Below are 26967 nucleotides of genomic sequence, written 5' to 3'. Positions count from 1 at the left end.
AGGCTTGAAGGAGTTCCAGAACGGGCCTCGATCAAATTTGCATGTGGTGGTGATAGGCTGGCTTTGCTTTGGCTGGCTGGGCGCTGGTAAACGCAAACCGTACCTTTGCTGTACCTATTTCAAGGCCCCACTCCCTTGTCCGTGTGTTTTTCTCTGCGCTACGTCTATTGTAGTACATACGGCTACCTGAGGCACTAACCATTGATCATGCAGCTCTCATCCCTGCAGCAGCAGGGGTGTTATCTCTGAGCAAATGGCAAAAACGTCATGGGTAGATAGGTAGACAAGGTAGATTGATACATAGAAGCACTGATGTGAGGCTTCGAGGATGGTTGAAGAAGAAAGAAAAAAAGTCAGTGACTACCCCTGTCAGCAACCGGCAAACGTTCCACCCTGGTAGTTGGTCGGTGATCAAAAGAGGCCTTCGTCGTCTCTCGTCCGTCCATCCTGACTCCTGAGTCCTGACAGCAGCATACTTACATGATGCATAGTGCTTGGACACGAAGCTACCAGTGCCGAATTACGAGCTGATGTTTTACCAGTTGCAACGGGCAGCAACTTACACATACTCATTACTCATTGCATGCGGGGTTAAACAGCCCATTCCATCCGTGCCGGCAACGGCGAACTTTGAAAAGAGATATCGCCTTTTGGGTGCATTGTATGTCCTGTAACCGGGCGGTGCAGCAACTATGTCATACTCATGTGCTATAACCTCCGACTACTAGGTGGTCCTAATTGAAGGCCCTCCTTGCACTTGGAGATTGGACCGGAAAGGAAAGTCCAGGCCTATGGGCGGATGTTATCCTCCATGTGTAACGTCCACGTCAAGCCGTTTGACCTGAACATTCAAAAAGTTTTCCTCCCAAGGGGCCACAAGAAGGACTCTTTTCTCCATGGATCAATCAATCGACGGCAAGCAATCTGCCTGCAGCCAGGGCACCACCTAAAGTTGAGGCTAGGTCTCTCCTAATTTCTCGTGAGAAGAAAACCTTTCGACAGGGTATGCAACCAATCACAATTACCTATGTAGGCTAGGTAGCCTTCGGTTGGTATTGATTGAGGATTCTCCGTGCTCGTCAGCCGTTACGAGCGAGGTGCATGCCGTTGGCGGAAAGCAGAGGCGGGGAGGCACTACAGTGGCACAGATGCATCGTAAGAATCTGCTAACAACCATGTCAACATGGTTCGGTGGCTGCATCCCACCCCTCAGAACATCAAAACATCGTTGGCGCCGAGTATGCGAGCAAGCAATCAATCCGATCCCGCCTGCCCGTCCACTCACTCCTATGCGGCTGAACATTGAAGTGTGGACTCGTTTTGCTTTTTGCCAGTCCCACGTGGGGATAGGCTTCCGAGTCTGAAACCCACGGCCCTGTACAACATGGACACGGACAGCGGTCATACATACTGTAAGACTGTACGTAGTAGCCCTCCCAGACTGCATATATATGTCGACGACAGAACAGAGCGGCCTCGTGAAGTACAGTCAGATCAATCTACCTAATCAATCGGTCCAGCTTTGATGCTTTGACTGCCCCCAGCCATCTAGACTGTGTTGTGGCAGAATCGTGACAAACCGACCCCCACTCCTATCATTGCCAAGTTCAATCTCCAACCTCAAAGCGGCCCACTGTTGCCTAGGGTCGCCAGTGGCTTCACTGACAAAGATATTAGCAGTACCAATATTGCAACTGAGCCCCCAATTCGAGATCGGGAAAAAAGATGGGTTGCATCCAGTCCGATTCTTTTTACGTACTTCAAAGCTATTTCATTGGTAGTTCTAGAGACCGGTGGGGGAGCCCAGCGGGCCGGGCCTCCGAGCTTGACAGCAAGTAACGGAGTCGCATCCGATGCCACGGCGTCTCCATATTGCGGATGGTATAGTCGTCACCGAGCGGTCTGTTCTGGGTATGATATGTGATGGGTATGGGTTTTTGCACTGGATATTCAGCCGTCCTGTTGAACCGTCTTCTAAAGCCGGACTTCGGTACTTCGTTTGTGTACCTCCCCTTGCTGCCGCAAAGCCTTGTCCTTCGTTACCCCATAGCTGCTGCAAGAGTGCATATGCAAGTGCTTGTCGCAGCCTGCCCAATCATTCCAATGTGACGGCGCGTTTGATGCCGACTGGCTGGGTCTTCTCCCGCACCAACGATCCAACCTGGCTGTAAACAACGTGGGGTTGGTTGTCAGCTTCGCGCTTGCACGCCCAGAGCAGATCGTGAATCCATGTCTCGATTTGGCCAAGTGCATTGAGCCGATCCAAGTTGCAATGACGGCCACCGAAGCAAGGCGAATGCAAGTTGGCCGTCTAGCCGGGTTACTGCAAATCTCAGGCAGCTGGATAGGAATTCGAAACAATGCCACGGCCCATGTTTTCGCGAATCAATACCGAAGACCACTGCCGGTTTCCCCATTTCATAGCAAGGGGCTAGCTGGTATGGCAGTGTTCAGCCGAGTTTCTGGAGATATCCTTGGGCGATCAACCGCTCCACGTCACCCTGGCGAACGTAGAATTGACTGTTCTTGGTCAAAGTGATGGCTCTGAATAGTCGAGATTTTAGTCATGGATAGGTCTCGCTCGTTAAGGGGGTCGACCACTCACCCGTATTCCGTCTGGATCTCACCGGCGTCCTTCAAAACTCGGACATCAATGAAGAGGTCACGGGGCGGTTCAAGACTGCCCGTCAAGTCTATATCGGTCCATTGGCCCTTGTATGCAGCCAGAAGGTCGCTATACTGGCGGACATAGTCTTCCTCCTGCGGACTCAAGCTGCTTGAGCTCGTATCCGTAGCGGCAAGGTTCGAGCCACTGTTTGACGAGACCTGTTGGCCCGGGAGATCGACAAGGTCATAACCTTTCCAAACAAGCTCCTCAAGCTTGTCGGTTCTCGTGCGGTGGTACGCCAGCAGACACCGCTTGTTCCTGCGGATGGACAAGTGGTTGACCAGCATAGTGCAGGATTTGGCCTGGTCCGCGTGAGGGTCGAAGCCGCCTTCGAAGGACTCCAACATATCTGCCAGGTCTTTTTCAAGATCCCGAACCTCACGTGTCACGGCGCGGACCAGCTCGGTCTGATACGGCGGCAAGTGCGCCAGATTCTGGGCCCTTTTGGCATGGTGGACCTGTAGAATACACAGTTGGTAGCAGCTCTATGTAAATGTGCGCGGTGAAAGTCGTAGCATTCGAATTTACCAGCTTGTTTCCCAGATCTCCGTACATTGGATCGTGGTCTCGGTGAGGTCACGAAAATTGTCTTTGCTATATGTTTCCGCCGTGGCTCCCACCGGAACTTGATTCAGGCGAGTGAGAGAAGGCGAGGGGTTGGCGTGCAGTATCTGGCGGCGTATGGTCTTAGTTGCCGGCTCAAGGAACGCGTCGGCGCGTAAATTGGATCGAATGGATGGATACCTCAAGCCTGATATTACATAAGGAGTTACAGTGCCCGCACTGTACAATACAGGCAATACGTCCTGCCCATTCACTGTCCTTTATACTGTGCATTTGGCCTCCGACACACGGACTATAGGATGGGGTAAGAAAAACTGCCCCGCGATTTCTGAAATTCTAGGGCCAAAAATTATTCGCGCCAGACCCTTCGGTTACCCCGCCATTTGCATCATACCCTGGAAGTCAAGCCAAATCAAACCAAATCGTTAAGACGTTTGGTGGCGTGATCGGCTCTTTTTTAAAAAAAAAAATCTGTGTTTCTCAACTGTTTTGGGGAATCTGATATTTTTTCTCTCTTTCGAATCTCTTATTGGGTAATTATTCCGCCTATTCATTGGTAAGAAGACTCTATCTGGTAGCCCAGCGCATACAAGTCCAGGTTGGTTGACACTGTTGTTCGTTCAGGATTCGATTGAAATCAGCATGGCTCAGAGAATTGCCATTGTGTCGGTATACGACAAGACCGGCTTGCTGGACCTTGCAAAGGGTTTGGTTCAGCAGAATGTCCGCATTCTGGCTTCCGGGGGCACTGCTCGTATGATCCGAGAGTCTGGCTTCCCAGTCGAGTAAGTGCCAATATACCCGAGATGTATACATGCACATCCCCGTTTTGTGTGAATCTAGCTAAATCTGTTTGGCCATGAAGGGATGTTTCCGCCATCACCAAGGCCCCCGAGATGCTGGCAGGACGCGTCAAGACTCTCCACCCTGCTGTTCATGCCGGCATACTAGCACGAAACCTCGAGTCGGACGAGAAGGACCTGGCCGAGCAGAGCATCGACAAGGTCGATTATGTTATCTGCAACCTGTACCCTTTCAAGGACACCATCTCCAAGATCAACGTTACCGTCCCCGAGGCTGTGGAAGAAATCGACATTGGCGGTGTCACTCTCATTCGAGCTGCGGCCAAGAACCACTCGCGCGTTACCATTCTGAGCGACCCCAAGGACTATCCCGAATTCCTGAAGGAGCTCAAGGCCGGCGAGATCCAGGAGACCAGCCGAAACCGATACGCCCTCAAGGCATTCGAGCACACAGCTGACTACGATGATCACATTTCGGCTTTCTTCCGTGCGCGATACGCCGGCGACGGAGCCCAGCACTCAACACTCCGTTACGGTGCTAACCCCCCACCAGAAGCCCGCCGCCGCTTTCATGCGCTCGGCAGATTTGCCCTTCAAGGTTCTGTGTGGTTCTCCAGGCTACATCAATCTGTTGGATGCGCTCAACAGCTGGCCGCTGGTGAAGGAGTTGAAGGCTGCGCTCGGCAAGCCCGCTGCTGCCAGCTTCAAGCATGTCTCTCCCGCTGGCGCAGCCATCGGCGTTCCCTTGACTGATGAGGAGCGGAAAGTGTACTTTGTCGATGACATTGAGGGTCTTGAGACCTCTGGTCTTGCTCAAGCCTACGCCAGAGCCCGCGGCGCTGATCGTATGAGCAGCTTCGGAGACATGATTGCCCTCAGTGATGTTGTCGATGTACCTACTGCCCGCATCATCTCCAAGGAGGTGTCCGATGGTGTGATTGCTCCCGGTTACGAGGACGCTGCCTTGGAGATCCTTAAGAAGAAGAAGGGCGGTAAGTACCTTGTTCTTCAGATGGATCCCGAGTACCAGCCCGATCCTACCGAGACCAGAACCGTCTATGGTGTGACACTACAGCAGCACCGCAACGACATCGAGATCAAGCCGAGCTCGTTCAGCCGAACCATCACCCCCAAGGACTTCAGCCTGCCCGAGACCGCGACTCGAGACCTCACTGTTGCGACGATCGCCCTCAAGTACACTCAGAGCAACTCGGTGTGCTATGCCAAGAACGGCCAGGTCATTGGTCTTGGAGCCGGCCAGCAGTCTCGCATCCACTGCACCCGTCTTGCTGGCGACAAGGCCGACAACTGGTGGTTCCGATTCCATCCCAAGGTCCTCGATATCAAATGGAAGAAGGGCACCAAGCGCCCCGACAAGAGCAATGCCATCGACTTGTTGGTTAGCGGCGAGCTTCCCAAGTCGGGGCCCGAGCGCGACCTGTTCGAGGCCGTATTCGAGGAGCTTCCTGCTCCCTTCACCGAGGCAGAGCGCGATGAGTGGTCTTCCAAGCTCCGTGACGTTGCCGTGTCCAGTGACGCATTCGTAAGATCCCTGGTCCCCCTGACAGCAACCGGAAGCCTCCTACTGACTCATATTCGCAGTTCCCCTTTGTCGACAACGTATACCGCGCAGCTCGCTCGGGTGTCAAGTACATCGCCGCACCCGGTGGCAGTCAGAACGATGGGGCCGTCTTCGAGACTGCCGAGAAGCTGGATATTGTCTTTGTCGAGCAGAACATCAGACTTTTCCACCATTAAACGAGGAATATCCCAACGATGGCAAAGTCGTGGTGGGCGGACCAAAATGTGTCTTAAAAAAGACCCGAAACTCCAAGCAGATGTAACAAATAACAAAAGAAAGATACCCAGGTCCATGATGAGAGACACGAGTGATTGAGGTGGTGAAGGTTTTAGACGACGGAAGATTCGGTGTTGATGTGTACTGACTAAAACATCTTTAACACGTAGGAAGCTGAAAAGAGAAAGGGGCAATAAAAGTTTCAACACTTCACTTTGGGTTTGCAACAGGTTTCGGTTCGAGGGTGTGCTCTGCTTCCATACTTGCTTCTTCGAGTTGACGGACACCTCACTCCAACGGCCGGTGGTTGATGCTGGCATTGTATGGCAGACCTAGTTTGCAATGCGGTTATTTGGTTTCACCGGCAGGAGGCGACAAGAAAAACAAGTTGAATGTGACCATAAATCATGGACCAAAAGTCTCATTAGACTACGAATACTACTATGCGTGATGTGTCTTACTCTAGACCTCTTGTGAGTCTTATACAGCATCAGGCGTGTATGCTATATATGTGTATGTGTGTATAGATACAGGGAGTACTACAATATGAAAACATTAGAGTACAGTTTGTGTAAGGCCTCCGAATATAGGCTGATAAGCAGATCCCCAGAAAAAGCCCCCATGGTACAACAGCTAGCCAACAATAGGCAAGCCAAGTTTGTGTGTATGTGGTAGGATGTATATAGGCCGAATATGATGCAATAAAACCCCCATTGATGATGTTGTTGTTTCAACAGTTGCTCCAAAACGCCCTTGCCAAAAACGAAGGCTTTGTGTGTTGGCAGCCTTGCGCCAAAAGTCCTCCCGTATCAATTCTCCCAGAACCCCGTGTAAATGCTTGCGAAGCGGCCCGAAACTCATGCCGCGAGTTTTAGACTCCCCTCTAGACTTGCTGCAAAGACTTGAATCGTTCCTCAAACGCGCGAACCTTCTCGGCTTGAAGTGCCTTCTCGAGTTTGCGTGCTTGGTTCACGGCAGCTTCGCGCTCCTCTTGCAACTGCAAGACCTCAATCTGAGCCGTGTTCATTCGGCTCACCACCTCCTGCATCTCGACGTCAGCCTCAGCAAGTGCCTTTTCTAAGGCTGCGACCTTCTCCCGAAGAGCAGCAACTTGTGTCTCCTCGGCGACACTCATTGCGCTACCCGACCGGGTCATATCGAGGCGAGGGGATTTCGCTCCAGCACCCGCGAACAAGGGAGACATTGGTGACTTCGGTGGGAACATGCGAGGTGAGCGAGGCGAGAGGTTGCTGCTGAGACGAGACAGCTGCTGGCTGTGGCTCTCTTTCAGCGTCGTAAGCTCGTCCTCGTGGCGAGATACGCGTTCTTCCGAGGCAGTCTGAGCAGCAACAACCTGCTCTTCGAGCGTCCGTAGACGAGCTTGAAGGGCAGTGATGTGCTCGGCATTAGCCTTCTGAGCGGCCTCACCTCTAGAAACCGTATCCGTGAGGCGCTGCCGCAGGTTCTGGTTGGAAGCCAGTTGCTGGCGGACCTGAAGGGCCAATTCCTCGACACGGCGTGCAGACTCTTGAAGTTCGTCGGCGAGAGTCTTCTCGCTATCCAGGTAAGTCTGCTCCTGGGCTTTCAAGGCATCGAGCTGGGCCTTGTACGAAGAAACCTCCTGCACGGCGAGATCGCGCTCTGCGACCGCGGACGACAAGCTTTGCTGAAGCTTCTCTATGGCCAGTTGGGTCTTCTCATCATGCGTGCTGCCGGAGTCGAGGCTCTGGATACGCTCGAGCGACTGCGCGTAGGCCTCCTGGAGGTCTCGGTAGGCCGCTCGTAGGGAATCGGATGTGACGGGCTCGGCTGAGCTATCAGAGTATGCGCTAGAGCGCGACAGGTTCTCCGGGATGAGGATATCCTTCTCATCGAGGAGACTTCTCAAAGAGGCGATCTCTTGCTCTGCGCGGTCGAGATCCATCTTGAGTCCCGCAAGGTTCTTCTCAACCTGCCACCTTTGCTCAAGAGCCTCTTCTGACCTACGGCGAAGAGTATTAATCTCCTCGCGCAAGTTGGATACCTCCTTCACAAAACCGGCCTTTTGCGGGGAGCCGCTGAGCAGTCGCTCACGCTCGCTTTCGAGAGATCGAATTTTCTTCTCATTCTCGCGGTTCTGGCACTCTTGCCGCTCGAGAAGAGCCTTAAGAGCCCGGTGTAGCGCATCGCGCTGCTCCTCAACGTCCTTTAATCGGTCGGAGAGCGCGTCACGGGATTCAGTAGTCTTAACAGACTTCGACCTCGATAAAGAGGCCGACCTTGACAGCGAAGGAGTCTTCGACACGGAAGGAGGCCGTTGTAGTCGAAAAGATGGCGGTGGACCTGTCACTGAGCTCGAGCGCGACATACGAGAAGTGTCTTCGGCGATGCTCCCTATTGACCTTTCTTCCTTTTCTTGTTTCAAATTCGTGTTTTCTGACTTGAGCGACTGGAGTTCTTGTTGCATCTTGGTTGATTCATACGACATTTTCTCCAAGTCGGTGGCTTGCGCCTCGAGGCCTTCGACCCGAGCTCGGAGCTGTGGTACGATCTCATCGCGCAGATTGTCGCGCTCATTGGCAGCAGTTTGAAGTTCGCCTTTGAGAACAGTCAGTAGATCCTCGAAGTTTTCTTTGACTTGCCGCTCCTCGGTCAGCTTGCGTCGCAGAGTCTCGCAGGTGCTTTCCAGATCCTTGACTCTGTCGGAGTCGTCCGCATTGCTGAGTTGTTCCAGGTCGAGCTGAGAGGCTCTTTTTGAAAGGTCCTTGATCTGGTCATCAAGCTGTTGTCTCCTTGTTCTCTCGTCTTGCAGCTTATTCGTCAGTTCCAACCTGACTGAAGCCATTTCCTGTTCCGCCCTCCTCTGTATCCTCTCGACTTCCTCTTTTGACTGGTCATAGTCACTGAATTTGGTGGAACTGTACCCAGAATCAGAGAAATAGTCGCTAGTCCTCTTGTTGTTAGATGAGGATGCTGGATTATCCTTCTCGGCTTGCAATCTATCTACAAGATCCTCGAGATCCATCTCTCGCCGAATCGACGAGGCCAATTCGGCCGAGATGGCCTTCAACTCTTCTTCCATCTCCTCGATTTCCGCGGGATGGTTTGGTAAGATAGCAGGTGGTGCTGCAAGGTATGATTCGCCGGATTCTCTAGAGCCAGCGGATCCCTTTGGGGCTTCAAGTAGAGATGATGGTCTGATGGTGGTGACCGGGGAAGCATCTGTGTAAGTGGTGTTTGACTTCGAGGGGGCGTATGGCGAAGGTAGTGGCGAGAATTCCGTCGTCGAAGGCGACGGTGATCCCCAACTGAAGAAAGTTCCAAGCTTGGAAGACGAAGACCCAGGTGATTTGGGTAGTGGTTTGTCTGTATTAGGAGACCTGGCTTCGTGATTACTATTACTGGGCGATGGTGCCGTGGCTGTGTGTTCCTCTGTATTAATTTGGCTGAGAGTCAAATGTGGTGGTGCAGGTTTGCGGTTGACGAAGAGGGACATGTTTCTCTCGGGGGTGACGGGAGTAGGATTATAATTAGACTGACCAGACGAGTCAGAGTTGTAGCCGTCCAAGACGCTCAAATGATCATCGTCTTCGTCAGCAGGCAACGGATCCTCAAAGTCGGCCGGATCGTTGGGTTGTGTCAGCCCAGCGGTAGCCGCTGGTTGAGGAGCTGCAGGGTTGTCGTGGCTGTCAGGAGACCTTGGTTGTTTGGCTTCACTCAGTCCGGCAGCCTTGTCAGACTGCATAGGCAGGGGGAAGTCCTCAAGAATGGAAAGTGTCCTGCTTTAATCGTTTAGCATCTCCTGCTCATGACTGCATCTTGGGTTCGGATGGCATTCCAATGCGACATTCGACTCACTTCTTGCAGTCGCCCGGGGTCCGATGCGCCACTGTCTTGGGTGGGAGCTCTATCAGGACCGGGGACTTCTCTAATGGGACGGGAGACTTCCTAACGGCAAGCGGGAACTCGTAGACGGTAGGGCTGTCCAAGGAGAAGGACCTCGAATACCGCTGTTCGGGCCGTTGGAGGTTCCTGGTAACGGCGAGGTATTCACCCGACGAGTATCTCGAGACGATGGGCGAAGCGGTTTTGGAGACAGGCTTGCGGCGAATCGGTGTGTTCAGCGGCGGGACGGTTGCCGAGCTGTCAATGACGAGCTTCCGTGTGTTTCTAGCAGTGGCAACCTGGTCCCGATAAAGACTTTGAGTAGGAGGGAAGGGAACATCAGATGAAGCACCGAGAGTCTCAGAAGTGGACGTCAAGGAGGGGCGCCTCTGGGGAACATATTCATCGTCGACGGGATCCATGTTGGCTTAGGCCCTTGCTTCGATCCTCATGACCTGCCTGGCCTGTTAAGACCAGATAGGAAATGGAATGTGGAGGGGAGATTATTGGTCTTCCAAGTTCCAACCCAACAAGCCTAGCCAAGCGAGGATGGATGTCTCGCGGTATACTTTCGAGATGGGCGCAATCTGCGCGCCAACGGCCAAAAAAGCACAGCACACACAGCGAAAGTGGATGGTGTCTGGGTGTGGAAGGGAGAGAAAGACACAACGGCCGACCGAAGCGATATGTTGCCCGCCGTCCGTCCCATCTACCATCGACTACGTACGGAGGTCCAGGGGTCTTGGCCAGGGTAGCGTCGCAGTCGGTCAGGCGATGGACAGGGACCAATTTGGCCATTTGGGCCATTGGAATGAGAAGATGGTCGATGGTTTGTGGACGGGGTGGTGGGACGGCGACCTCTGGAGACCTCTGGAGCCCTCTAGTGCAATCTCTCTTCCCTGCGCGGCGCCCCCAAGCGCCGTGACTGGCCGCCCAGCCAGTTGCCCCTGCAGATAACCCCTGTCGCTGCAGACCGTTTTGGGAAGCAGGCAATCAAACTAATCAGAACCGCCCAATACCCCCTGCGTTTTCGCCAAAGTGGGTAGGTCTTTTTGTTTGTGTTTCTTTTCTTGTTCTTCAACTTGTTCCAGTGTGTGCCGCCGTGTGCGAGTGTCTGGCATACTAACGCAGCGAGGTGGCGCTAGCTCCTTTTTCCTGCATGCTGCTTGCTGCCTTGCTGCAGGTACGAATACCACTCTGGCCAGCCAGAGGACAATCGCTACGTGCCCTACTGGGCATGAACATCATTGATGATGTTATTTTAGAGAAGCATGCTGTCCCCCGGACGTGTCGCATCTGATGGCATGGAGCTCCTTATCAATTAGGTAATGCCTGGGGTCAATCAATTGATCGTGATAGCATTCCATGCCCTGCGGAGGTACGCAGGGGCACTGCTGCCACTGCTACTTATTCCAGCACTTAAGTGTAGCATTGCAGTCGTAAGCTGGATAGGAGAGCAAGGTTGAGAGATTAAGATGAGCAGGTGCCAGCTGGGCATCTGTGAGTCGTGCAGGTGTGTTCTAGTCGCGTGCAGGGTCTGGTCGATTCTTTCTTCTTGCGGCAAGCCCACCTTCTCCATCCTTTGCATTGCTGCAGAACGTACGTCGATGGCGAGCAGCATGTAGGTAGTGTATGTAAAGAATGGCGCGCGGTAAAAGCCTTAGTGTACGCTGCTAAACAGATTGCAAGTAGATTGGTGAGAGCGTGAGAGGCGTCTCAACTTTAACTCGTCAACCGCACAAGAAAAGAAGGGGGGAAACAAGTGGAGACGCGTGACTTGCATCCGTTCTTGTACGCTCATTGGCAGCGTGGTGTTTTGCGAAACACCCTTGCCGTGAAACAACATGATCCAATGATGGATGCGCGCAAGAATTTCCATCCTGGCATAGCCAATCGCTCACACATCCCATTCGTCATGATCGTACGGAGAAATCAGGGAAAGGAGGAAGGGGAGACAGAGAAAAAGTAGTCGTATGAAACCCGACCTCGTCACTCTCGCTCGCCTCATTGTCTGTAAATGAGCGCCCAGGATCCCCGTCCAGAATCCAGATCTTGACGGTGAGTGTTCGTTGCCGCCGTGCTGGAGATCTGTATTTGTCCAGCCGCTGTAGCTTCATTTACGGGATACCAAACCGAAGCGCTGGAGAGTCTCTTAGACTCGGGGGTACCCGCCAAATAGTTGGTGGATGCAAACCGGGAGAATCTAGCAATTCATTCACTGGGAGTACTCCGTAGCAGTAGTATGTATACGGGCCTTTCAGCTGTCGTGGATAGACGGGATTTTGCAAGACATCTTGCCAGGCCAGATTGTTCCTCCAACACGCTGGTTGGCTGGGCGGCTGGGCGGCTTGCGAGACCGTTGCGATGCACAGACTTGGCTGTGTCACCGAACAGCGAACAGACAAAAGATGTTTGACAGCTCAGAAGACTCGCAGAGTCGCAGTGGTTAGCAGTCAAAGCCATTCGTTCGGGGTCAAAGAGACTCAAAGAGACTCAAAGAGCCGTGCGAGGTCCACAAACGAGAACACCTGACACGCGGGCAGGGGAAAGGTCAGACGAACTGTGAAGGCCCGTCCAGCCGTCTCGACTCGCCCTCTCTCGAACTCTCGTGTCTCCTGTGCCCGCCCGCCCGGCCCCACGCAAGAGCACCGTGCATCCATGGATTTATTGATTGGGTTTAGTGCCAGGAACACCCTCCTGAGCCTCATGGAGATCCCAGCCCAGGCGGTTCTTGCCATGGCATAATGGTCTTGGTAGTCAGCAAATCTATAGATCCCGCACAGCGTCGGTGCACAAGAGCCCTGGCCTCGTACTGCAAATTGCCAAGCAAGCAACGACACCGTCAACTAAGCACCTAGAGCGGACAACACTGGCGCGGCCAGTCGCTCAGCCACCTTGCACTGTAGCCATCCTTTTTTGTGGATTTTTGGAAGGCGGCATACAGGTATCGACAACTAGTGATACGATTGGTCTTGATATGCAGCTTGAAGACAGCAATCAGTCAACTGATCGACTTTGGTCTGCTGTTTCTATACCCAAGGTTGGGTATAAAAAGAACAAACGGCTGGGACATCTCGGGAAACCAAAGCGCTAGCCAGAGCCTGTCTCAGCGCCACGATGCAGAAGAACTCTCTGTCACACAGGCGAGACGCCCACGTTTTGTTTTTTTCTTCGAGTGGCACCTTTGGTGGGACATGCCGCTGAACGACGTCAAAGACGGCTGTAGTTGGTCCATTTTAGAGGGATGCCGGTCGCTTTTAATGGGATTTCCCGGTATCATCGTCGGCATTGCATCCTTGATCGACGGGGTGTTTGATCCCCGATAAGCCGTCTATAGCACAATCAACGTGACAAGTCGTCCGAATATGATTGACTTCAACACTGGCTGAACGCCTCAGTTCTATATGACGCAAGTGGTTGTTGTTTCCAAAATTCGCTTTGGACACTCCTTTGGGACCATCTGTCCCCCCGAGATCTCCTGCAAGCCCAGATTGCGGTTATGGGCGCACAGGTTGGTACAATTGGCCGTGCTCGAGTAATTACGCGGGATATACAGCATATGGTGCTCTTCTTGACAGTCCGGACTGTTCCAATATAGTCGGACGGCCGCGGTCTGCCTTGACTCGAGAACCACCTTCAACTAGCCCCTTTCTCACCGCTGATGGCCAATTTCGGCAGGACGTGCCAGTAGGGCAAAGACGGGCGCAAATAATCATCTGCTTGTTCATTCTCATATACGTGTGTTGTCAGGATCAACGCTCTCAGATTAGATGTCGCACTTCCACATGGGATTTCTCTGGTTAGGGGTATGCTAGCACCATACACACGTTCCCGAGCTTGAACGACACCGCCAAGTGACACATGATGATGCTTGCACAACGCTACTGGAGCAGTTCGCGTGATTAGCTAAGACTGACTAGGCTAGGGATTTCCTATGGTTTGTTCTCAACTTCCAGTTCTTCAATATCGGTACTGGATACGGGCAATAACAACCAATTTTGAGGGTTGGTCACATGTCTTCCAGGAACTATTCTAGTCGCCAACTTGCTGTATACATTATTCAAACTGGAAAGGGGGACACCGCCAACTTTTGCCCATCTTCTCACCCGGCAGCCCACCGTGATGGTCTCAGCTCACTTCAGTGCTCAGCCTTATTCTTCGTCGTACAACTTGGCGTCAGATGGGTGCTACCGAAGAAAGGAGGTCAGGCAGCCAAGACGACATCATGTGTTCTGGACCTTTTCAGTGGCTATGGTCCTCGGGGAGAGAATACACCGATCTTCCTATGCGCGGTTAATCAGTCGGCTGCGAATGCCCACAGTGTCCATTCACAACCTGCCCCAGCCATGTGATCGTGCGGTTTTAAAGTTTGTACCGCCGTTAGGAGTTAACACTCTATCGGGGATGCCGCTTCTGAATGAAACACCCATCTCGATTCCGGGAAGATATGCGAGGAGCGGCTGCTATTTGGGATGGATCAGGATGTCTGTGCCAACATCCAGAGCCTCGATAACAAAATGTTAGATGAAGTCTGGATGCCGAACCCCATACGAGAAATGCGTACACTGACAAGGCCGGGGAGATGGACAAAAAGACGTCCGATATTCACGATGTGTGTATAAAAACCGCTATCTTTTTCGCTGGAAACGCGAGAGCTTCTGAAAAGGGCAGTCTTGACGACTGCTGCCTTCACAGTTCGAGCTGCGCGAATCGTCATAATTACAAACATATCCGCGATGCGCCATCTGGATCCAAGCCTAACTTGTCGTGACTGGCGCGTATGAATTCACCTGGCGTGGCTCAATGCAAGGGTTACGATGAACGTCAGTTTCGACCAACTTTCCGGAGGCGACCGGGCACAGGTCGCCTACTCACTGCCCCCGATAAGCCCTCTTACTGGTAGCCCTTTGGGTCTCGTCGTCGTCACCTCCCTCCTTCTCACCGGGGTCACATTATTCGTTGCGTTGCGGGTCCTAGCTCGAATAATGACACGGGGCGCCGAGCACCAAGGAGGGGAGTACATGGGGCTACGACGACATGCTGGTGGTGTTTGGTTCCGTGAGCAACTTGGTCTGCTGTATACCGTGGTACGCGAGGGTAGCTAACGTAGCCATCTGGGTCAGATCACATTCATACCAGTAACCATATTCACGTCGCTTTCTGCGCTCTACGGTGTAGGAAGGCATGACGATGAGCTAAACGAGTTCATCAAGCTTCGGGCCCTGGAATACGAGTACTATTGGCAGATCTGCATCGCCTTTACCATCCTGTTCGCTAGATGGGCCATTGTGACGACCCTCATGGGTCTGACCAAGGGAGTCGGCTGGTCCCTCAGCTGTGGTTCATCTTTGCTTTCTCGGCGGGCGTCTTCGTCTGGGAACTAGCAGACGACATAGCAACATGCGACCCTATCGCTGCCACATGGAACCCGGCACTCGGGACTTGCAGCATTGACGCCTTCCTCGCGGGATCGAGCGGCATGTTCGTCAGTTCCACCATCAGCTTTGCGCTTGACATATCCTGCGTCGTGATTGCCTGGCGCCTCCTCCAGGATTTCGATTTCTTGAAGCAGGCTAGGTGGGCTCTTGGTGTCCTTTTCGTCTTTGCCATCTACGCCAGCATCGCACCCTTGGCTCGCTTCCATTCCTTTGATGCCTATGCAGGACCACACGAAAGTCTCTGTAGGGTCCCTCTTGCATACCCCTTTCCTGGCCACGGCGCCGCAGTAAGCGAGGCACACACTGACAGCCGAGCTTCACAGACAAACTTGACGATATCATGATCTGGTCGAACACCGAGGCCGGTGTGGCTTTGATAGTCATCTCTGTGCCTTCTCTCGCGAGGATATCGATGGGCTACTTTGGTGAGCGGAACGGTGGCCTGGTACGCAAACACAGAAGGGGTGCTCCAGTAACCAACACTGGCAGTCCTATCCAGGATACCATAGAGTTCTACCAGTCGGATCGACTGTTCGTCGGAGACGCAGGTAAACTACCGATGAACGAACTCGAGGCAACCAAACAAGGCGGACAGCCACCAAGACCAGTCTACTTCACCAGGAACTATAGCTTTTGAGACAAGGGAAGCAGTACTATAGTATCTCGCAATGCTAGAAGTAATACTGTCCCCGCACAACCCATCGAGCGGCCTTGAACACCCGTGCCAACCGCTGCGTTCTGGCTCCTGAGGGCGTCTTGACCTCCTCTCCTGATTTTTAATTCATTGGAACCTCGATGATCGAGTCCAACCTGTTGGCATCAGTCTGGCTTTGGAATGAATATCCCATTCCGCTTACATGGCGCCATCGCCATCTCTCACCGTATTTGTGTATTTGTGGCTGGCGATCTTACAGGTTGGCAAGCGCGCCCCGCGAGAGGTGCGACATATTATGCAGATGCCACCCACATGCATGTAACCTCGAAATGCCCCTCTTTATGGAATACAGGTACTAGATAAAGGACACTCTGCTGCACAGAATGCTCTTTCGTTTCTTGTGAGCTTTCAATACACGTCTTCCACACTTGCCATTATTCGATGCAGAATCCTCCGAGCATCAATACAATTGAACCAGGGCACGATGACGAACCAACCGTGCAAGTCTGCTTGCTGTAGCGAGAAGCAACCAAAGCCAGATGAGCCACCTGCATCTTGCAACAGCGAACGCCCAGATCCCGCTCCTACGGCCGACTGCTGCTCGACAGAGGAAGCAGGCGGTTGCTATGCGCCAAAGTCGAGGACGAATCAAACAAGAAGCCATCAGATGGTTGTTGCCCAAGCGAAGCTGGGAACTGCAGTCCTACCACAGACTCGAGACCACCAAGAAGGCGGACTGCTGCAAGCCCGGCGCCCGTGCCAGTTGTCGACGGTTGCGGAGATAGCTGCTGTGGAGCTCCCAAGGCAGTGACCAAGTGCGCGGGAACCGGAGCCTCGAGTACCGAGGATCTAGCCGGATGCCCGGATTCTTGCTGCAAGGACGAGGAGGTGAGGGTTGTCGCCACGGATAGTACTCCGACTTGCTGCGATGGAAAGCCATCGCCATGCTGCAACAGTGAGACGGCACAGAGTACAGAAGCCACAGCCCACGCCACTAACTGACCAATCTGCTAGATGACTGCATCGACCGCATCGCGTTGCGCGAGTGTGAAGACATCCGAGAATACAACAAACCATTGCAGCAAATCTGCGGCTGGATGTAGGTCTGAACCTACCTTTTATTGTGGTCTATAGCCAGCTGACCCCTTCCCAGACACTGCCTGCTCTGAGCCCAAGTCATCCTCTGAAGCTCCGTGCACCTATCACGCACGGCAGGCGCAGAAAACAAGTATGCAGAGAGACTAGATGCTATTGGCTGCATATGCAGGGCACTTGTCGCCTTGGGGCAGAAGTCTTGCTGCGTTAACTCTACGGACACGTCGCTCAAGTCTAGGAACAGTACAAAGCGACCAGCAACCCGTAAAGCACCAGGAGTTCATGTGTCACCGCCAAGAGCTCTCTCAAGGGACGGGCATCACAGGCTGCCAATGTATCCGCAGCTTCCCCAAAGTCTTGTTCGGGGGGATGCGTGCTGCCCCAGGAAAGCAGCTGGTTCACCTGGAAAACCCGATTTGCAAACATCCACCAGGGACTTGCGTAGTGACCTAGACATTGAGAAAGGCCTGCCAGAAACTCAGCATGCTGTTATTTCGGTTAGTGGCATGACTTGCACAGGATGCGAGACGAAACTGGTCCGCGCCTTGGAATCCTTCAAGGCATAACAAACCTCAAGGCCAGTCTCGTCATGTCCAGAGCAGAGTTTGATTATGATTCGAGGATCATATCCGCTGCCGAATTAACCCAACAGCTCGAAAGAAAAACAGGCTTCTTGTGCGAGGAAATTAGCACAAAAGGGGCTTCTCTCGACGTGTTGCCGACTGGAGACGTGAAAGCGTTTACTCAACAAGCACTGCCGTTAGGGGTGACAGCGATGAAGGTTGTGGATAAAGATACGGTCAGAATCAACTTCGACCCAAAGGTCGTCGGGGCTCGAGATTTGATCGAGAGAACTTTCAATACGCCACTTGAGCTGGCCCCTATTCGTCGGGGCTCTGATCCCAGGCGCCGAGAACAAACACGTCCGGCACGAAGGTTACATGACCGGTGTTTCGGCCATCTTGACCATCCCAGTTCTTGTACTGGCCTGGGCTCCTCTGGATGACCGACCCATAACCTATGGCGCTGTATCCTTGGCGCTTGCCACCATTGTCCAGGTTGTTATAGCCGGCCCCTTTTATCCCGCAGCCCTAAAGAGCCTCGTGTTCTCAGGTTGATTGAGATGGATCTCCTCATCGTCCCTCAGTACCAGCGCAGCCCTATATCTTTTCGGTCGTTTCGTTCGGCTATTTGGCTGCTGGAAGGCCGCTGGCCACGGGCCAGTTTTTTCGAGACGAGCACGCTGCTGGTCACTTTGATCATGGTTGGTCGGTTCGTCAGTGCCTTGGCCCGCCATGAAGCACTCAAATCGATATCTATTCGATCCCTCCAGGAGACCCAGGCGACTCTGGTGTCCATCGATGGAGGAGTGCCGGAAAAGGACGTTGATTCGCGACTTTTACAGTACGGCGACGTGTTCAAGTTGAAGCCGGATTCCCGCGCACCCACGGATGGGATTGTCGTATCTGGATCATCCGAGGTCGACGAATCCATGCTCACTGGCGAGTCAAGACCGGTCGAGAAACATGCAGGATCGTTGATTGCCGCTGGCTCTATGAACAGCCATGGAAGCTTGATAGTTCGGCTTACCCGGCTACCCGATGAGAACACCATCAGCACGATTGCTGGCATGGTTGATGATGCCAAGCTCACCAAACCGAAACTACAGAGCATGGCAAACTACGTGGCGAGTCGCTTCGTGCCTGTCGTCGTTGGCCTGACGGTTCTCGTCTTTGCTGTCTGGATTGGTGTTGGTATCCGCGAGCAGAATCGCACGCCTGCCGAGTCGGCGATCAGGCCGTTATATGCCATCGCGGTCCTTGTCGTATCGTGCCCTTGCGCGATAGGCCTGGCAGTACCAATGGTCATTGTGATCGCGAGTGGGATGGCCGCTCGGCGTGGGATCATCTTCAAATCGGCCGCCGGCATCGAGACCGTGCACAAGGTGACGCATATCGTCTTCGACAAAACGGGGACACTCACCGAAGGTGTACTCTCTGTAGCAGCGGAGGAATACGTTAGGGGCGGCGACCATGCTTCAACTGCTGCGGCCATCCTGGGTTTGGTCGGTGATATCAAGCACCCGGTGTCCGTGGCGATGGCATCACATCTTAGGAACCGTGGCATTGAGCCTACCGTGGTTTGCGACGTCAAGTCACTCACAGGTAGAGGGTGGAAGGATTCGTGGGAGAGAAACGCATCCAAGCAGGCAATTCCCGCTGGCTTGGCCTCGAAACAAGAGGATTGTGTTCGAGAAACCTCAGCTCGAGGCCTTACAACGCTTTGCGTCACCATTGATTCGCGCCTCGTCGCAGTGTTCGGAGCTATCCGACTCGATCCGTATCGACGCAGTGTCCATCATCAGTGAACTGAAGAAACGAGGTATCGCGCTGTCCATTCTCAGCGGCGATGAGCTTCAGGCGGTTACCGCAGTAGCCGAAACCATCGGCATTCCGCCATCGATGGTCAAGGCCCGGTGCTCTCCAGCCGACAAAGCCAAGTATATCAAAGACCTGATCTCGGCCTCCTCACCCGTCACCCACAGCGGCGGCAACAAAGCACCCACGAACAACGTCATCTTCGTCGGCGACGGCACCAACGACGCGCCGGCCCTCGCCAAAGCCACCACCGGCGTCCACCTGCCGCCCAGCACGTCCAGCGCCGCGGCTCGACGTCGCCTCGTCCGCGGCCGACGTCGTGCTCCTCCGCTCCTCGCTCGAGGGGCTCGTCGACATGCTTGACATCTCTCGGGCGGCGGTGCGCCTGTCTGGTTCAACTTCGGCTGGAGCTTCGTGTACAACGTCTTGGCCATCCTGCTGGCGGCCGGCGCGTTCGTCGCCGCACGCCGGGATGGGGGTGTTCGGATCCCGCCCGCGTATGCTGGGCTCGGCGAGCTCGTCAGTGTGTTGCCGGTCATCTTCGTGGCTGTGTCTTTGAGATGGTCTAGAGTTTGGGGGCAGTGATCTGATAACAAGTTGCCGATATGTGTTGGTTTGGTTGGAATATCCAGCGTGAGGGATGGAAACATTCGTTTTGGAGGCCTTTGGGCCATTGGAAAGAGTAGAGGAATGACTTCCTGCTAGCAAGGTCATTTGGTAAAGAAGATTGAACAACAGTCATTCGTTTGGTAGATAGTTTACGGCAGAGCAGTCTAATTAGACAAACATAGCTGATTAGGATACATCATTTACGTTCCTTACTGGCTTCGTATCACTACATTTTTGCCGGAAAATGCGTAACGTGACGAATCTTGCAAAACAATAGTCACAGGCGACAGTATCGTCTCGAGAAGCGGACCAAAACACCCGCCAAACACGACATATGGTACATGAGAAGCTAAGTGAATTAAATAGTTCTGCAACTCATAAGTGTATTACCTATTACAGAAATATGGATTTCTTCTACAGAGAGCGTGCCCGTCTGGACCAGCCTGTAATATCTCTTGTCTTGGTAGCCGTACAAGGTACTGGCCTTCCCCTGGATCTCAATACGACATTAAGCGGCTTTACGCCTCGACTGCTACAGATCTATCTCCAGTAGCCACTGCGGCCTCCGGCTCCGGGACCCCACGCGTCAACGAGGACGGTAGGCAAGTCCCGGATATCCACGTGCTCCGTACTCCCCAGATCGACGACTCGTATAGCGTCGACGCCCACGATGCCCGACTTGAGCGCCATGAACCGAAGCTCGACAACGTGGCGTTCCCGGAGCCAGCGGCCCCACGCGCACATCCGCACTGAGGCAGACCATCTCGGCGTTGTCCACGGCGCTGCTGTGCTGCATGGCGTGCACCAGGCTCTCGTCCATGACCGCGTCCGCCACACTGCGGTCGCGTGCCTGTCTGGGCTGGTGTGCCGCAGAGCTCGTCGGCAGCTGCGAGATCGACGGCGGCCGGTTGATTCTGCTCTCGTTTCTCCGGCGCTTGGGGACGGCCACCAAGGCCAGCTTCCGGGGCGGCGCCGTCGATGCCGTCGCCGACCGGTTGACGACGAATACCGTCCACACAAACTCCTCGCCTGGGCGTATGCGCTGCGTCCGCGGTGGGGCTGAGAAGGTCACGGTGATGCCAAGGTCCGGAAGGGCCGTTTCCAGCTTATTCGCCGCCTCTAGAGATGGGAGGGCATCCGGTCTGGCCACCGCCGGTGCCACGAGGAAGTCATGCTGTTGATGGATAGCTGACTGGGCCTATGGGAACGTTGGATAGGCTGAGTCGCTGCTCCGAAGCCGGGGTTTAGAGGCAATGTGAAGTCTAGCGACGTGGTCCATGCCATGAGGAGTTTAGGGGTACAAATCCTGGTTGAACAAGGGCAGTCGCGGCAATCTCGATGTTGAGGTCGCGCATGGGATTCTTAGCCAAGCTCTCCACTTCATCTGGCGAGATGCGATACAGGAACGTGATATGATCGTGCGCAACGCACGACATAGGAGAGCCATGCCCGATTGCGAGGTGAGGTCGTCGACAGTGCCGTCCGGCACCGTCATAGATATGGACATAAGTGCTATCTCGCAGTCGAAGAACGACGTGAAGTCGATCTCAAGCATGGCGATAATAGCAGGACTCGGCGGGGTGGTATTTGGCCGCGCGAATCTGATTCGAGGTGCGCAGCAGGAATATGCGCAGGGCAAGCTGCTTTGGCGATACCTGGATAGGCCGCAATAAATCCTTGCTTTGCTGGGTGACTGGCGCCACGCGTGATACCCGTAAGGCGGAAAGTCGCGGTTTAATCCCACTCAGTTCCGGGTCCTGACCGAAGGACTCGAGCAGGTTGAGGCCGGAAGCTATGCCGCTTGGTAAATAGCCATCTGCCAGAACCACCGGCAGACCCAGGCTGGCGGGCTTTATACTAGCAGCAGCCGTGAACACCACAGAGGGTCCTTGTAGCCTCATCCTAGGGCGGCCAAGGAGTAGCGGCAGCCTCCATATCGCATATATGCAACGTGTATCGCTAGATTCGTCGTCGCTGTCGTCGCTATCGGCTACGACGAAGGGTTCTTCGCCCTGTTCTAGAGTTCCGGAAAATATATTCTCGGAGGCGGGCGGGGAATCGCGATCCGGGTGGCTGCCGTTGACAACGTGTGCCTCTAAAGAGATGACCAGACGCTGCAGAGCAGACTTCAAGATCTGTTCTTCTACATAGGGTGACCTCAAAGAAAGGTAGACCTCAACGGTTTCATCTGGGGATCTACGAATAAGCATGTGAGAGACGGGCAACCAGGTAGCGGGTGGTTAGCCTACCGAAGAACAGAGCTTCACGAGGCTCAATGGCTTGAATACTCTCTTGCAGAGACAGCCCGGGTGTTGGGAGGACATCTTGGAGCGTGAAGTCGGTAGCGAGAGGTATGAAGTACGACAGAGTCGCTCCCTGGATAAAATCAACAGTCGTCATGGTGCTCCTACTTGAGGTTTGTTATGTAGGTAGTCGGGTGAAGCGTAAAGCACTGGCGAGACAAGCCCATTAAACGCCAGTTGACTCCATTGGCACACGGAAGGAAGAGGAACGATTTGCGACCAGTATCAACGCATTGGGTAGGCGACTGGCCTATATATCCAATCTGGAATGGAATTCGGAATGATGCATTACCCGCTACGTCCATGTAATTAATGTCGATGCATGCAGCTTTGGGCGCTTTGGAGGTTTAGGAGCTTCCATTGCCAGGGCCCAGGGGGCCAGTACCCATCAGGCCCATAATTTAGCTTAGCTCTTTGCTGGCTGGTCGGGGAGTCAAGACCCTCCATGTTCCAATTGTTCCTTTTTCTTTTTGCTCCAGCCACGCGGAACAATCCCAGGCACCAGGAAGCAAAATCAGTCGCCGGGCGGGCTTGCACGCTACCTGCTGACACCACCGAACCTAGCTCTTCGTCGCATCGCCGAAACAAACTTCTGTTGGTGCCATCTTCCATCTGCATTGTTTTTGACTACCGTTACTTTGGATTTGCACGTCCACGTCCACCATTTGTCCCTTCTCGTCGATAATCACGGACATGGTGCGGATGAGTCACTGACGGTGATCATTTACAGCCTCTATCCTTCCTCCTCGCCGCACAGTTGATCCCGCCAAATACCAACGGGTATCGAGGCCGCCGACCCCATCCGCCCTTTTCCATCAGCTCCTCTGGCTCCTCTCCTCTGTTCGCTCCAACGCGAATCGCAGCCAAGATGAACGGGATGAATGGCCACTTTGGCCAGCCAAACCCATGGCAGGAGCACAAGACTCCAGATGGACGCCCTTATTATTACAATCCTTTTACCAAGGTCACACAATGGACAAAGCCCGAAGAGATGATGTCGCCTGCTGAGGTACGTAGCAAGAAGCTGCATCGCTTGTGATGAATCAACATGGCTAACTGAACATGATAGCGCGCTCTAGCAAACCAACCATGGAAGGAATACACGGCCGAAGGTGGGCGCAAGTACTGGTACAACACCGAGTCGAAACAGAGCTCTTGGGAGATGCCGGATGTCTACAAAAGAGCCTTGGGCCACGAGAGCAGCAGTCCCTCCACTCCTGCTGCCCCGGCTGCTTCCTTTTCCCCAGGAGGCGGCGGCAACTACTCAAACCAAGGCTATGATCACAACCGCGACCACCGTGACCACCGTGACCACCGTGACCACCGTGACCACCGTGACCACCGTGACCATCGCGACCAACGCGACGCATACCCCGAATCGCGTCAGTTGACCTTTGGCAACGACCCTCGCGTACAATCCTTCGTTCCCGCCAGCAATGAACCCGAGTACGACACCGCTGAAGAGGCTGAGGCCGCTTTTATGAAAATGCTGAAGCGCTGCGGTGTTCAACCAGACTGGACCTGGGACCAAGCTATGCGTGCTACCATCAAGGATCCCCAGTACCGCGCCATCAAGGATCCCAAAGACAGGAAGGTCGCTTTCGAGGAGTACTGCCATGACATGATTATCCAGGACAAGGAACGTGCAAAGGAGCGCTTGAGCAAGCTTCGCTCAGACTTCGCCACTATGCTTCGCAGTCATCCCGAGATTAAACACTACACTCGCTGGAAGACGGCAAGACCAATCATTGAAGGCGAAACCATCTTCCGCTCCACCGACAATGACGAAGAGCGCCGCCAATTATTCGAGGACTACATTCTCGAGCTCAAGAAGGCCCATATCGAGCGTCAAGCGAGTCTCCGGAAAAGCGCAATGGATGGCCTTATCGACTTGCTCCCGAAGCAACCTTGAGCCCTATACGCGTTGGTCGGAGGCCCAAGGCCTCCTCAAGTCAACCACTCCTTTCCAAGTGGAGGAGAAGTACAAGACGCTGTCTGACTTCGATATCCTGACAGCTTTCCAAAATCACATCAAAGCGTTGGAGCGCAACTTCAACGAGGCGCGCCAGGACCAAAAGAACAAAAAGCTGCGCATTGAACGTAAGCACCGTGAGGCTTTTGTCGGCCTTTTTGCAAGAGATGCGCAAATCTGGTCAGATCAAGGCCGGCACCAAATGGAGCCAAATTCACCCCCTCATCGCCAACGATGAACGCTACATCATGGCAACCGGTCAGCCTGGGTCTTCCCTATCGACCTTTTCTGGGATGTTGTCGAAGAAGAGGAACGCGCTCTTCGTTCTACCCGGAATGATGTGCTGGATGTCTTGGATGTAAGTCTATTCATCATTAAGCCGTTGATATTCTTGACTCCCAAACTAATCGCAATGTAGGACAACCGTTTTGAGTTGACCCCCAAAACCACGTTCGACGATTTTATGTCCGTTGTCAAGAATAATCGCAAAGTTGCTAACATTGATCGTGATATTCTTCATCTCATTTTTGAACGGGTAAGGCCCTTTCTAGTTCCCGTCTTAAGACCACCACGACTAACACCATACGCAGCTCCAGGAAAAGAGGACCAAACGCTCAGATGACGATAGACAGTCTGAGCGCCAGCAACGTAGAGCTATTGATGATCTCAGGTCTTTCATTAAGCATATGGACCCTCCGATCGTTCCCGAAGATACTTGGGAGAAGATACGACCTCGCCTTGTGAGGACGGCCGAATTCAAAGCCGTGACTTCTGAAGAAGCCCGCCGCGGTGCATTTGAGAAAGTGCTCCGCCGAGTTCGGGATCGGGAGGAGGAAGATAGGGATCGTCCAAAGCGACGAGAGCGATCTCCAGATCGTGGTACGTACCGAGACAAAGACCGAGGAGACAGATCTCACCGTAGCGATCGTGTGCGCCCTTCTCGCACGAGTCGTAGCCCTGAGCCAGATGCATACGAAGCAGACCGCCGCAAGGCAATCGCCGAGCGAGAGAAGAACTATCGTAAGTCAAGCATGGCCGAAAGCTTACTGTCTGACCGCCGCGCATCGGACACCTACCGAGAGCGTGATACACGCGACGTCCGGGACCGGGACCGGGACCGAGATCGCGAGCGCGAACGAGAACGTGATAGAGACCGTGATCGAGATCGAGACCGGGTTCGCAGCCGGGACCGGGATTTCCCTCCCCGACCCCGCCGTGATGACTACGCCCGAGAACGGCGAGATCGCGAGGAAGAGCGCGAGCGTTCCTATCGTCGCCGCGTGGAGCGGGCACCGGTCGACGAGTTACCTTACGGTGACGACCGTCCAACTTCTTCCCGCCGTCGCCGGGAAGATGACGACGACTTTGAGCGTCGGGAATCGCGAGATTCTAAGAGACTGAGAAGAGAAAGAACTCCACGTGAGCGCTCCCCACCACGCGAAGCACGTCTTAAGACTAGGTCACCGCCACCAGCAGTAGCAGCAGCAGCCCCGCAGCCGCCGGCGCCTAAGCCCAAGGTCGAAGAGAATATCCATTCTGGAAGTGAAGAGGGTGAGATCGAGGAAGACTAGGCGACACCACCCGCCGCCAGCGACCACGCGCAATTTTTTGGCCCCGCCGATTACAGACGCCTCGTTCGCTCTATCCCCTCTGAAAAGCCATAACAGCATGCCGCCGCAGAGACACCGAAAAGACCTACCAAACGCGGGAAGCTTTCCTTTTCGTACCGAGAAAACTTTGGCCCACTTTGTTCGGGGAGAGACTCTTTTGACGTACGTGTCTGCACCCCGAATCTTGCTATACCTGTTGGGACATGATGACCTTTTGGCACACTCGGACAGAGACGAGAAGGACTGGGGCGGGAAGAGTCATCTCTGGGGGCGCAACAGCAAGCAATACCACTCGCTCATGCTTGTTACCTTAACAACCAACCTGCCTCCACACGACCGAAACCTCAGGCGCGCACGGCATGTCTTTTTTTTTCATTGACTTTCTCGCTCTACGTCCATCTTTTACGACACGAGCTGTCTTTTTCTTCTTCTCTCGGTTTCTCCCCCCCCCGAAAGGAATAACATACCGGGAAAAAAAGCCTCAAAGGAGTATGTATACTCTTTCCCCCCCGTTTACTCAGTTCAGACAGACTACCATGAGTACACCCAAGCATTCTTGTACGGGACCTCTAGATAGCTTAATCGCATAGTGAACTTGGTTCATACTTTTTGAACGTCTTCGTTCGTCCCATATAAACCACTGTCATTTTTTCACACGTAGACCTGGCATCTCGGCCGCTTCAACGCCGATCGATATGCTATATGACAACCCAAGTCCTTCTGAATGTTAAATCTAACAGGTCACGATGAAGGGCGTCACTGTATGAGAGCGGTGACTTTTCTCGATAGGATATCATGTAGAAACGACCTTATTTATATCTTGCCGCCACCACGCGAGGTTCGCTGTATGGTGAAGGTTGGTCTTTTACAAGAAAAACTATCTACGTCCTCTGCGTCCTTGCCCATCAACTTTTCTTCGTTGCTCTTACCGTTTGGCGGACTACATCGAACCAAAGATCCTCTGTCAACCTGGCTATTCCTCGATCTGCATCCACTTACATCCTTCTGGGCTGGCTGGAGGCCTTAAAGTAGAACCTCCCCGCTTCAAGAGTTATGCATATAGAGTAGTCACAGGACCAGGCTGGAACAGGCAGCGACTACTGCAGTCGGATATCCACCCGGCTCGTCTGCATCTTCATCACCATCCTCCTCGTCCGATCCACAAGGCCCACCCGCGGCGCGGCACTTATTGTCGTCTTGGATAATCAGA

General features: G+C 53.7%; 6 protein-coding genes across 6 annotated transcripts; 3 read left to right on the top strand and 3 right to left on the bottom strand.

Annotated features, from left to right (window-relative positions):
• Window positions 1-2450: 2450 nt before the first annotated feature.
• PG997_004666 (DNA replication complex GINS protein) lies at window positions 2451-3223 on the bottom strand (the record flags this gene model as incomplete). The annotated part of the gene is made up of 3 exons (XM_066808981.1): window positions 2451-2544; window positions 2606-3126; window positions 3197-3223. The coding sequence occupies 3 exons, from the start codon at window positions 3221-3223 to the stop codon at window positions 2451-2453; spliced, it is 642 nt and encodes a 213-aa protein (XP_066672599.1).
• A 651-nt stretch (window positions 3224-3874) lies between these two features.
• PG997_004665 (phosphoribosylaminoimidazolecarboxamide formyltransferase/IMP cyclohydrolase) lies at window positions 3875-5793 on the top strand (the record flags this gene model as incomplete). Its single annotated transcript, XM_066808980.1, is given in 4 exon segments — window positions 3875-4017; window positions 4098-4633; window positions 4653-5578; window positions 5638-5793. The coding sequence occupies 4 exon segments, from the start codon at window positions 3875-3877 to the stop codon at window positions 5791-5793; spliced, it is 1761 nt and encodes a 586-aa protein (XP_066672598.1).
• A 923-nt stretch (window positions 5794-6716) lies between these two features.
• On the bottom strand, window positions 6717-10119 carry PG997_004664 (uncharacterized protein; the record flags this gene model as incomplete). The annotated part of the gene is made up of 2 exons (XM_066808979.1): window positions 6717-9591; window positions 9671-10119. The coding sequence occupies 2 exons, from the start codon at window positions 10117-10119 to the stop codon at window positions 6717-6719; spliced, it is 3324 nt and encodes a 1107-aa protein (XP_066672597.1).
• Window positions 10120-14514: 4395 nt separating this feature from the next.
• PG997_004663 (uncharacterized protein) lies at window positions 14515-19626 on the top strand (the record flags this gene model as incomplete). Its single annotated transcript, XM_066808978.1, has 8 exons — window positions 14515-14784; window positions 14976-15378; window positions 15459-15683; window positions 16355-16552; window positions 16805-16889; window positions 17405-17821; window positions 17999-19225; window positions 19290-19626. 8 exons carry the CDS (start codon window positions 14515-14517, stop codon window positions 19624-19626), a joined length of 3162 nt encoding a protein of 1053 aa, XP_066672596.1.
• Window positions 19627-20412: 786 nt separating this feature from the next.
• PG997_004662 (uncharacterized protein) lies at window positions 20413-22278 on the bottom strand (the record flags this gene model as incomplete). Its single annotated transcript, XM_066808977.1, has 5 exons — window positions 20413-20571; window positions 20615-21070; window positions 21174-21384; window positions 21445-22060; window positions 22122-22278. Coding segments are annotated over 5 exons (1599 nt in total), but the record flags the coding sequence as incomplete, so codon positions are not given.
• A 765-nt stretch (window positions 22279-23043) lies between these two features.
• PG997_004661 (uncharacterized protein) lies at window positions 23044-25718 on the top strand (the record flags this gene model as incomplete). The annotated part of the gene is made up of 6 exons (XM_066808976.1): window positions 23044-23184; window positions 23245-24022; window positions 24117-24275; window positions 24411-24505; window positions 24566-24682; window positions 24738-25718. 6 exons carry the CDS (start codon window positions 23044-23046, stop codon window positions 25716-25718), a joined length of 2271 nt encoding a protein of 756 aa, XP_066672594.1.
• Window positions 25719-26967: the final 1249 nt, after the last annotated feature.

This window comes from Apiospora hydei (assembly GCF_038363865.1).
Source record: "Apiospora hydei strain CBS 114990 chromosome Unknown utg000004l_segment0_segment0, whole genome shotgun sequence".
Taxonomy (NCBI): domain Eukaryota; kingdom Fungi; phylum Ascomycota; class Sordariomycetes; order Amphisphaeriales; family Apiosporaceae; genus Apiospora; species Apiospora hydei.
This window is presented reverse-complemented; position numbering and strand designations above follow the sequence as displayed.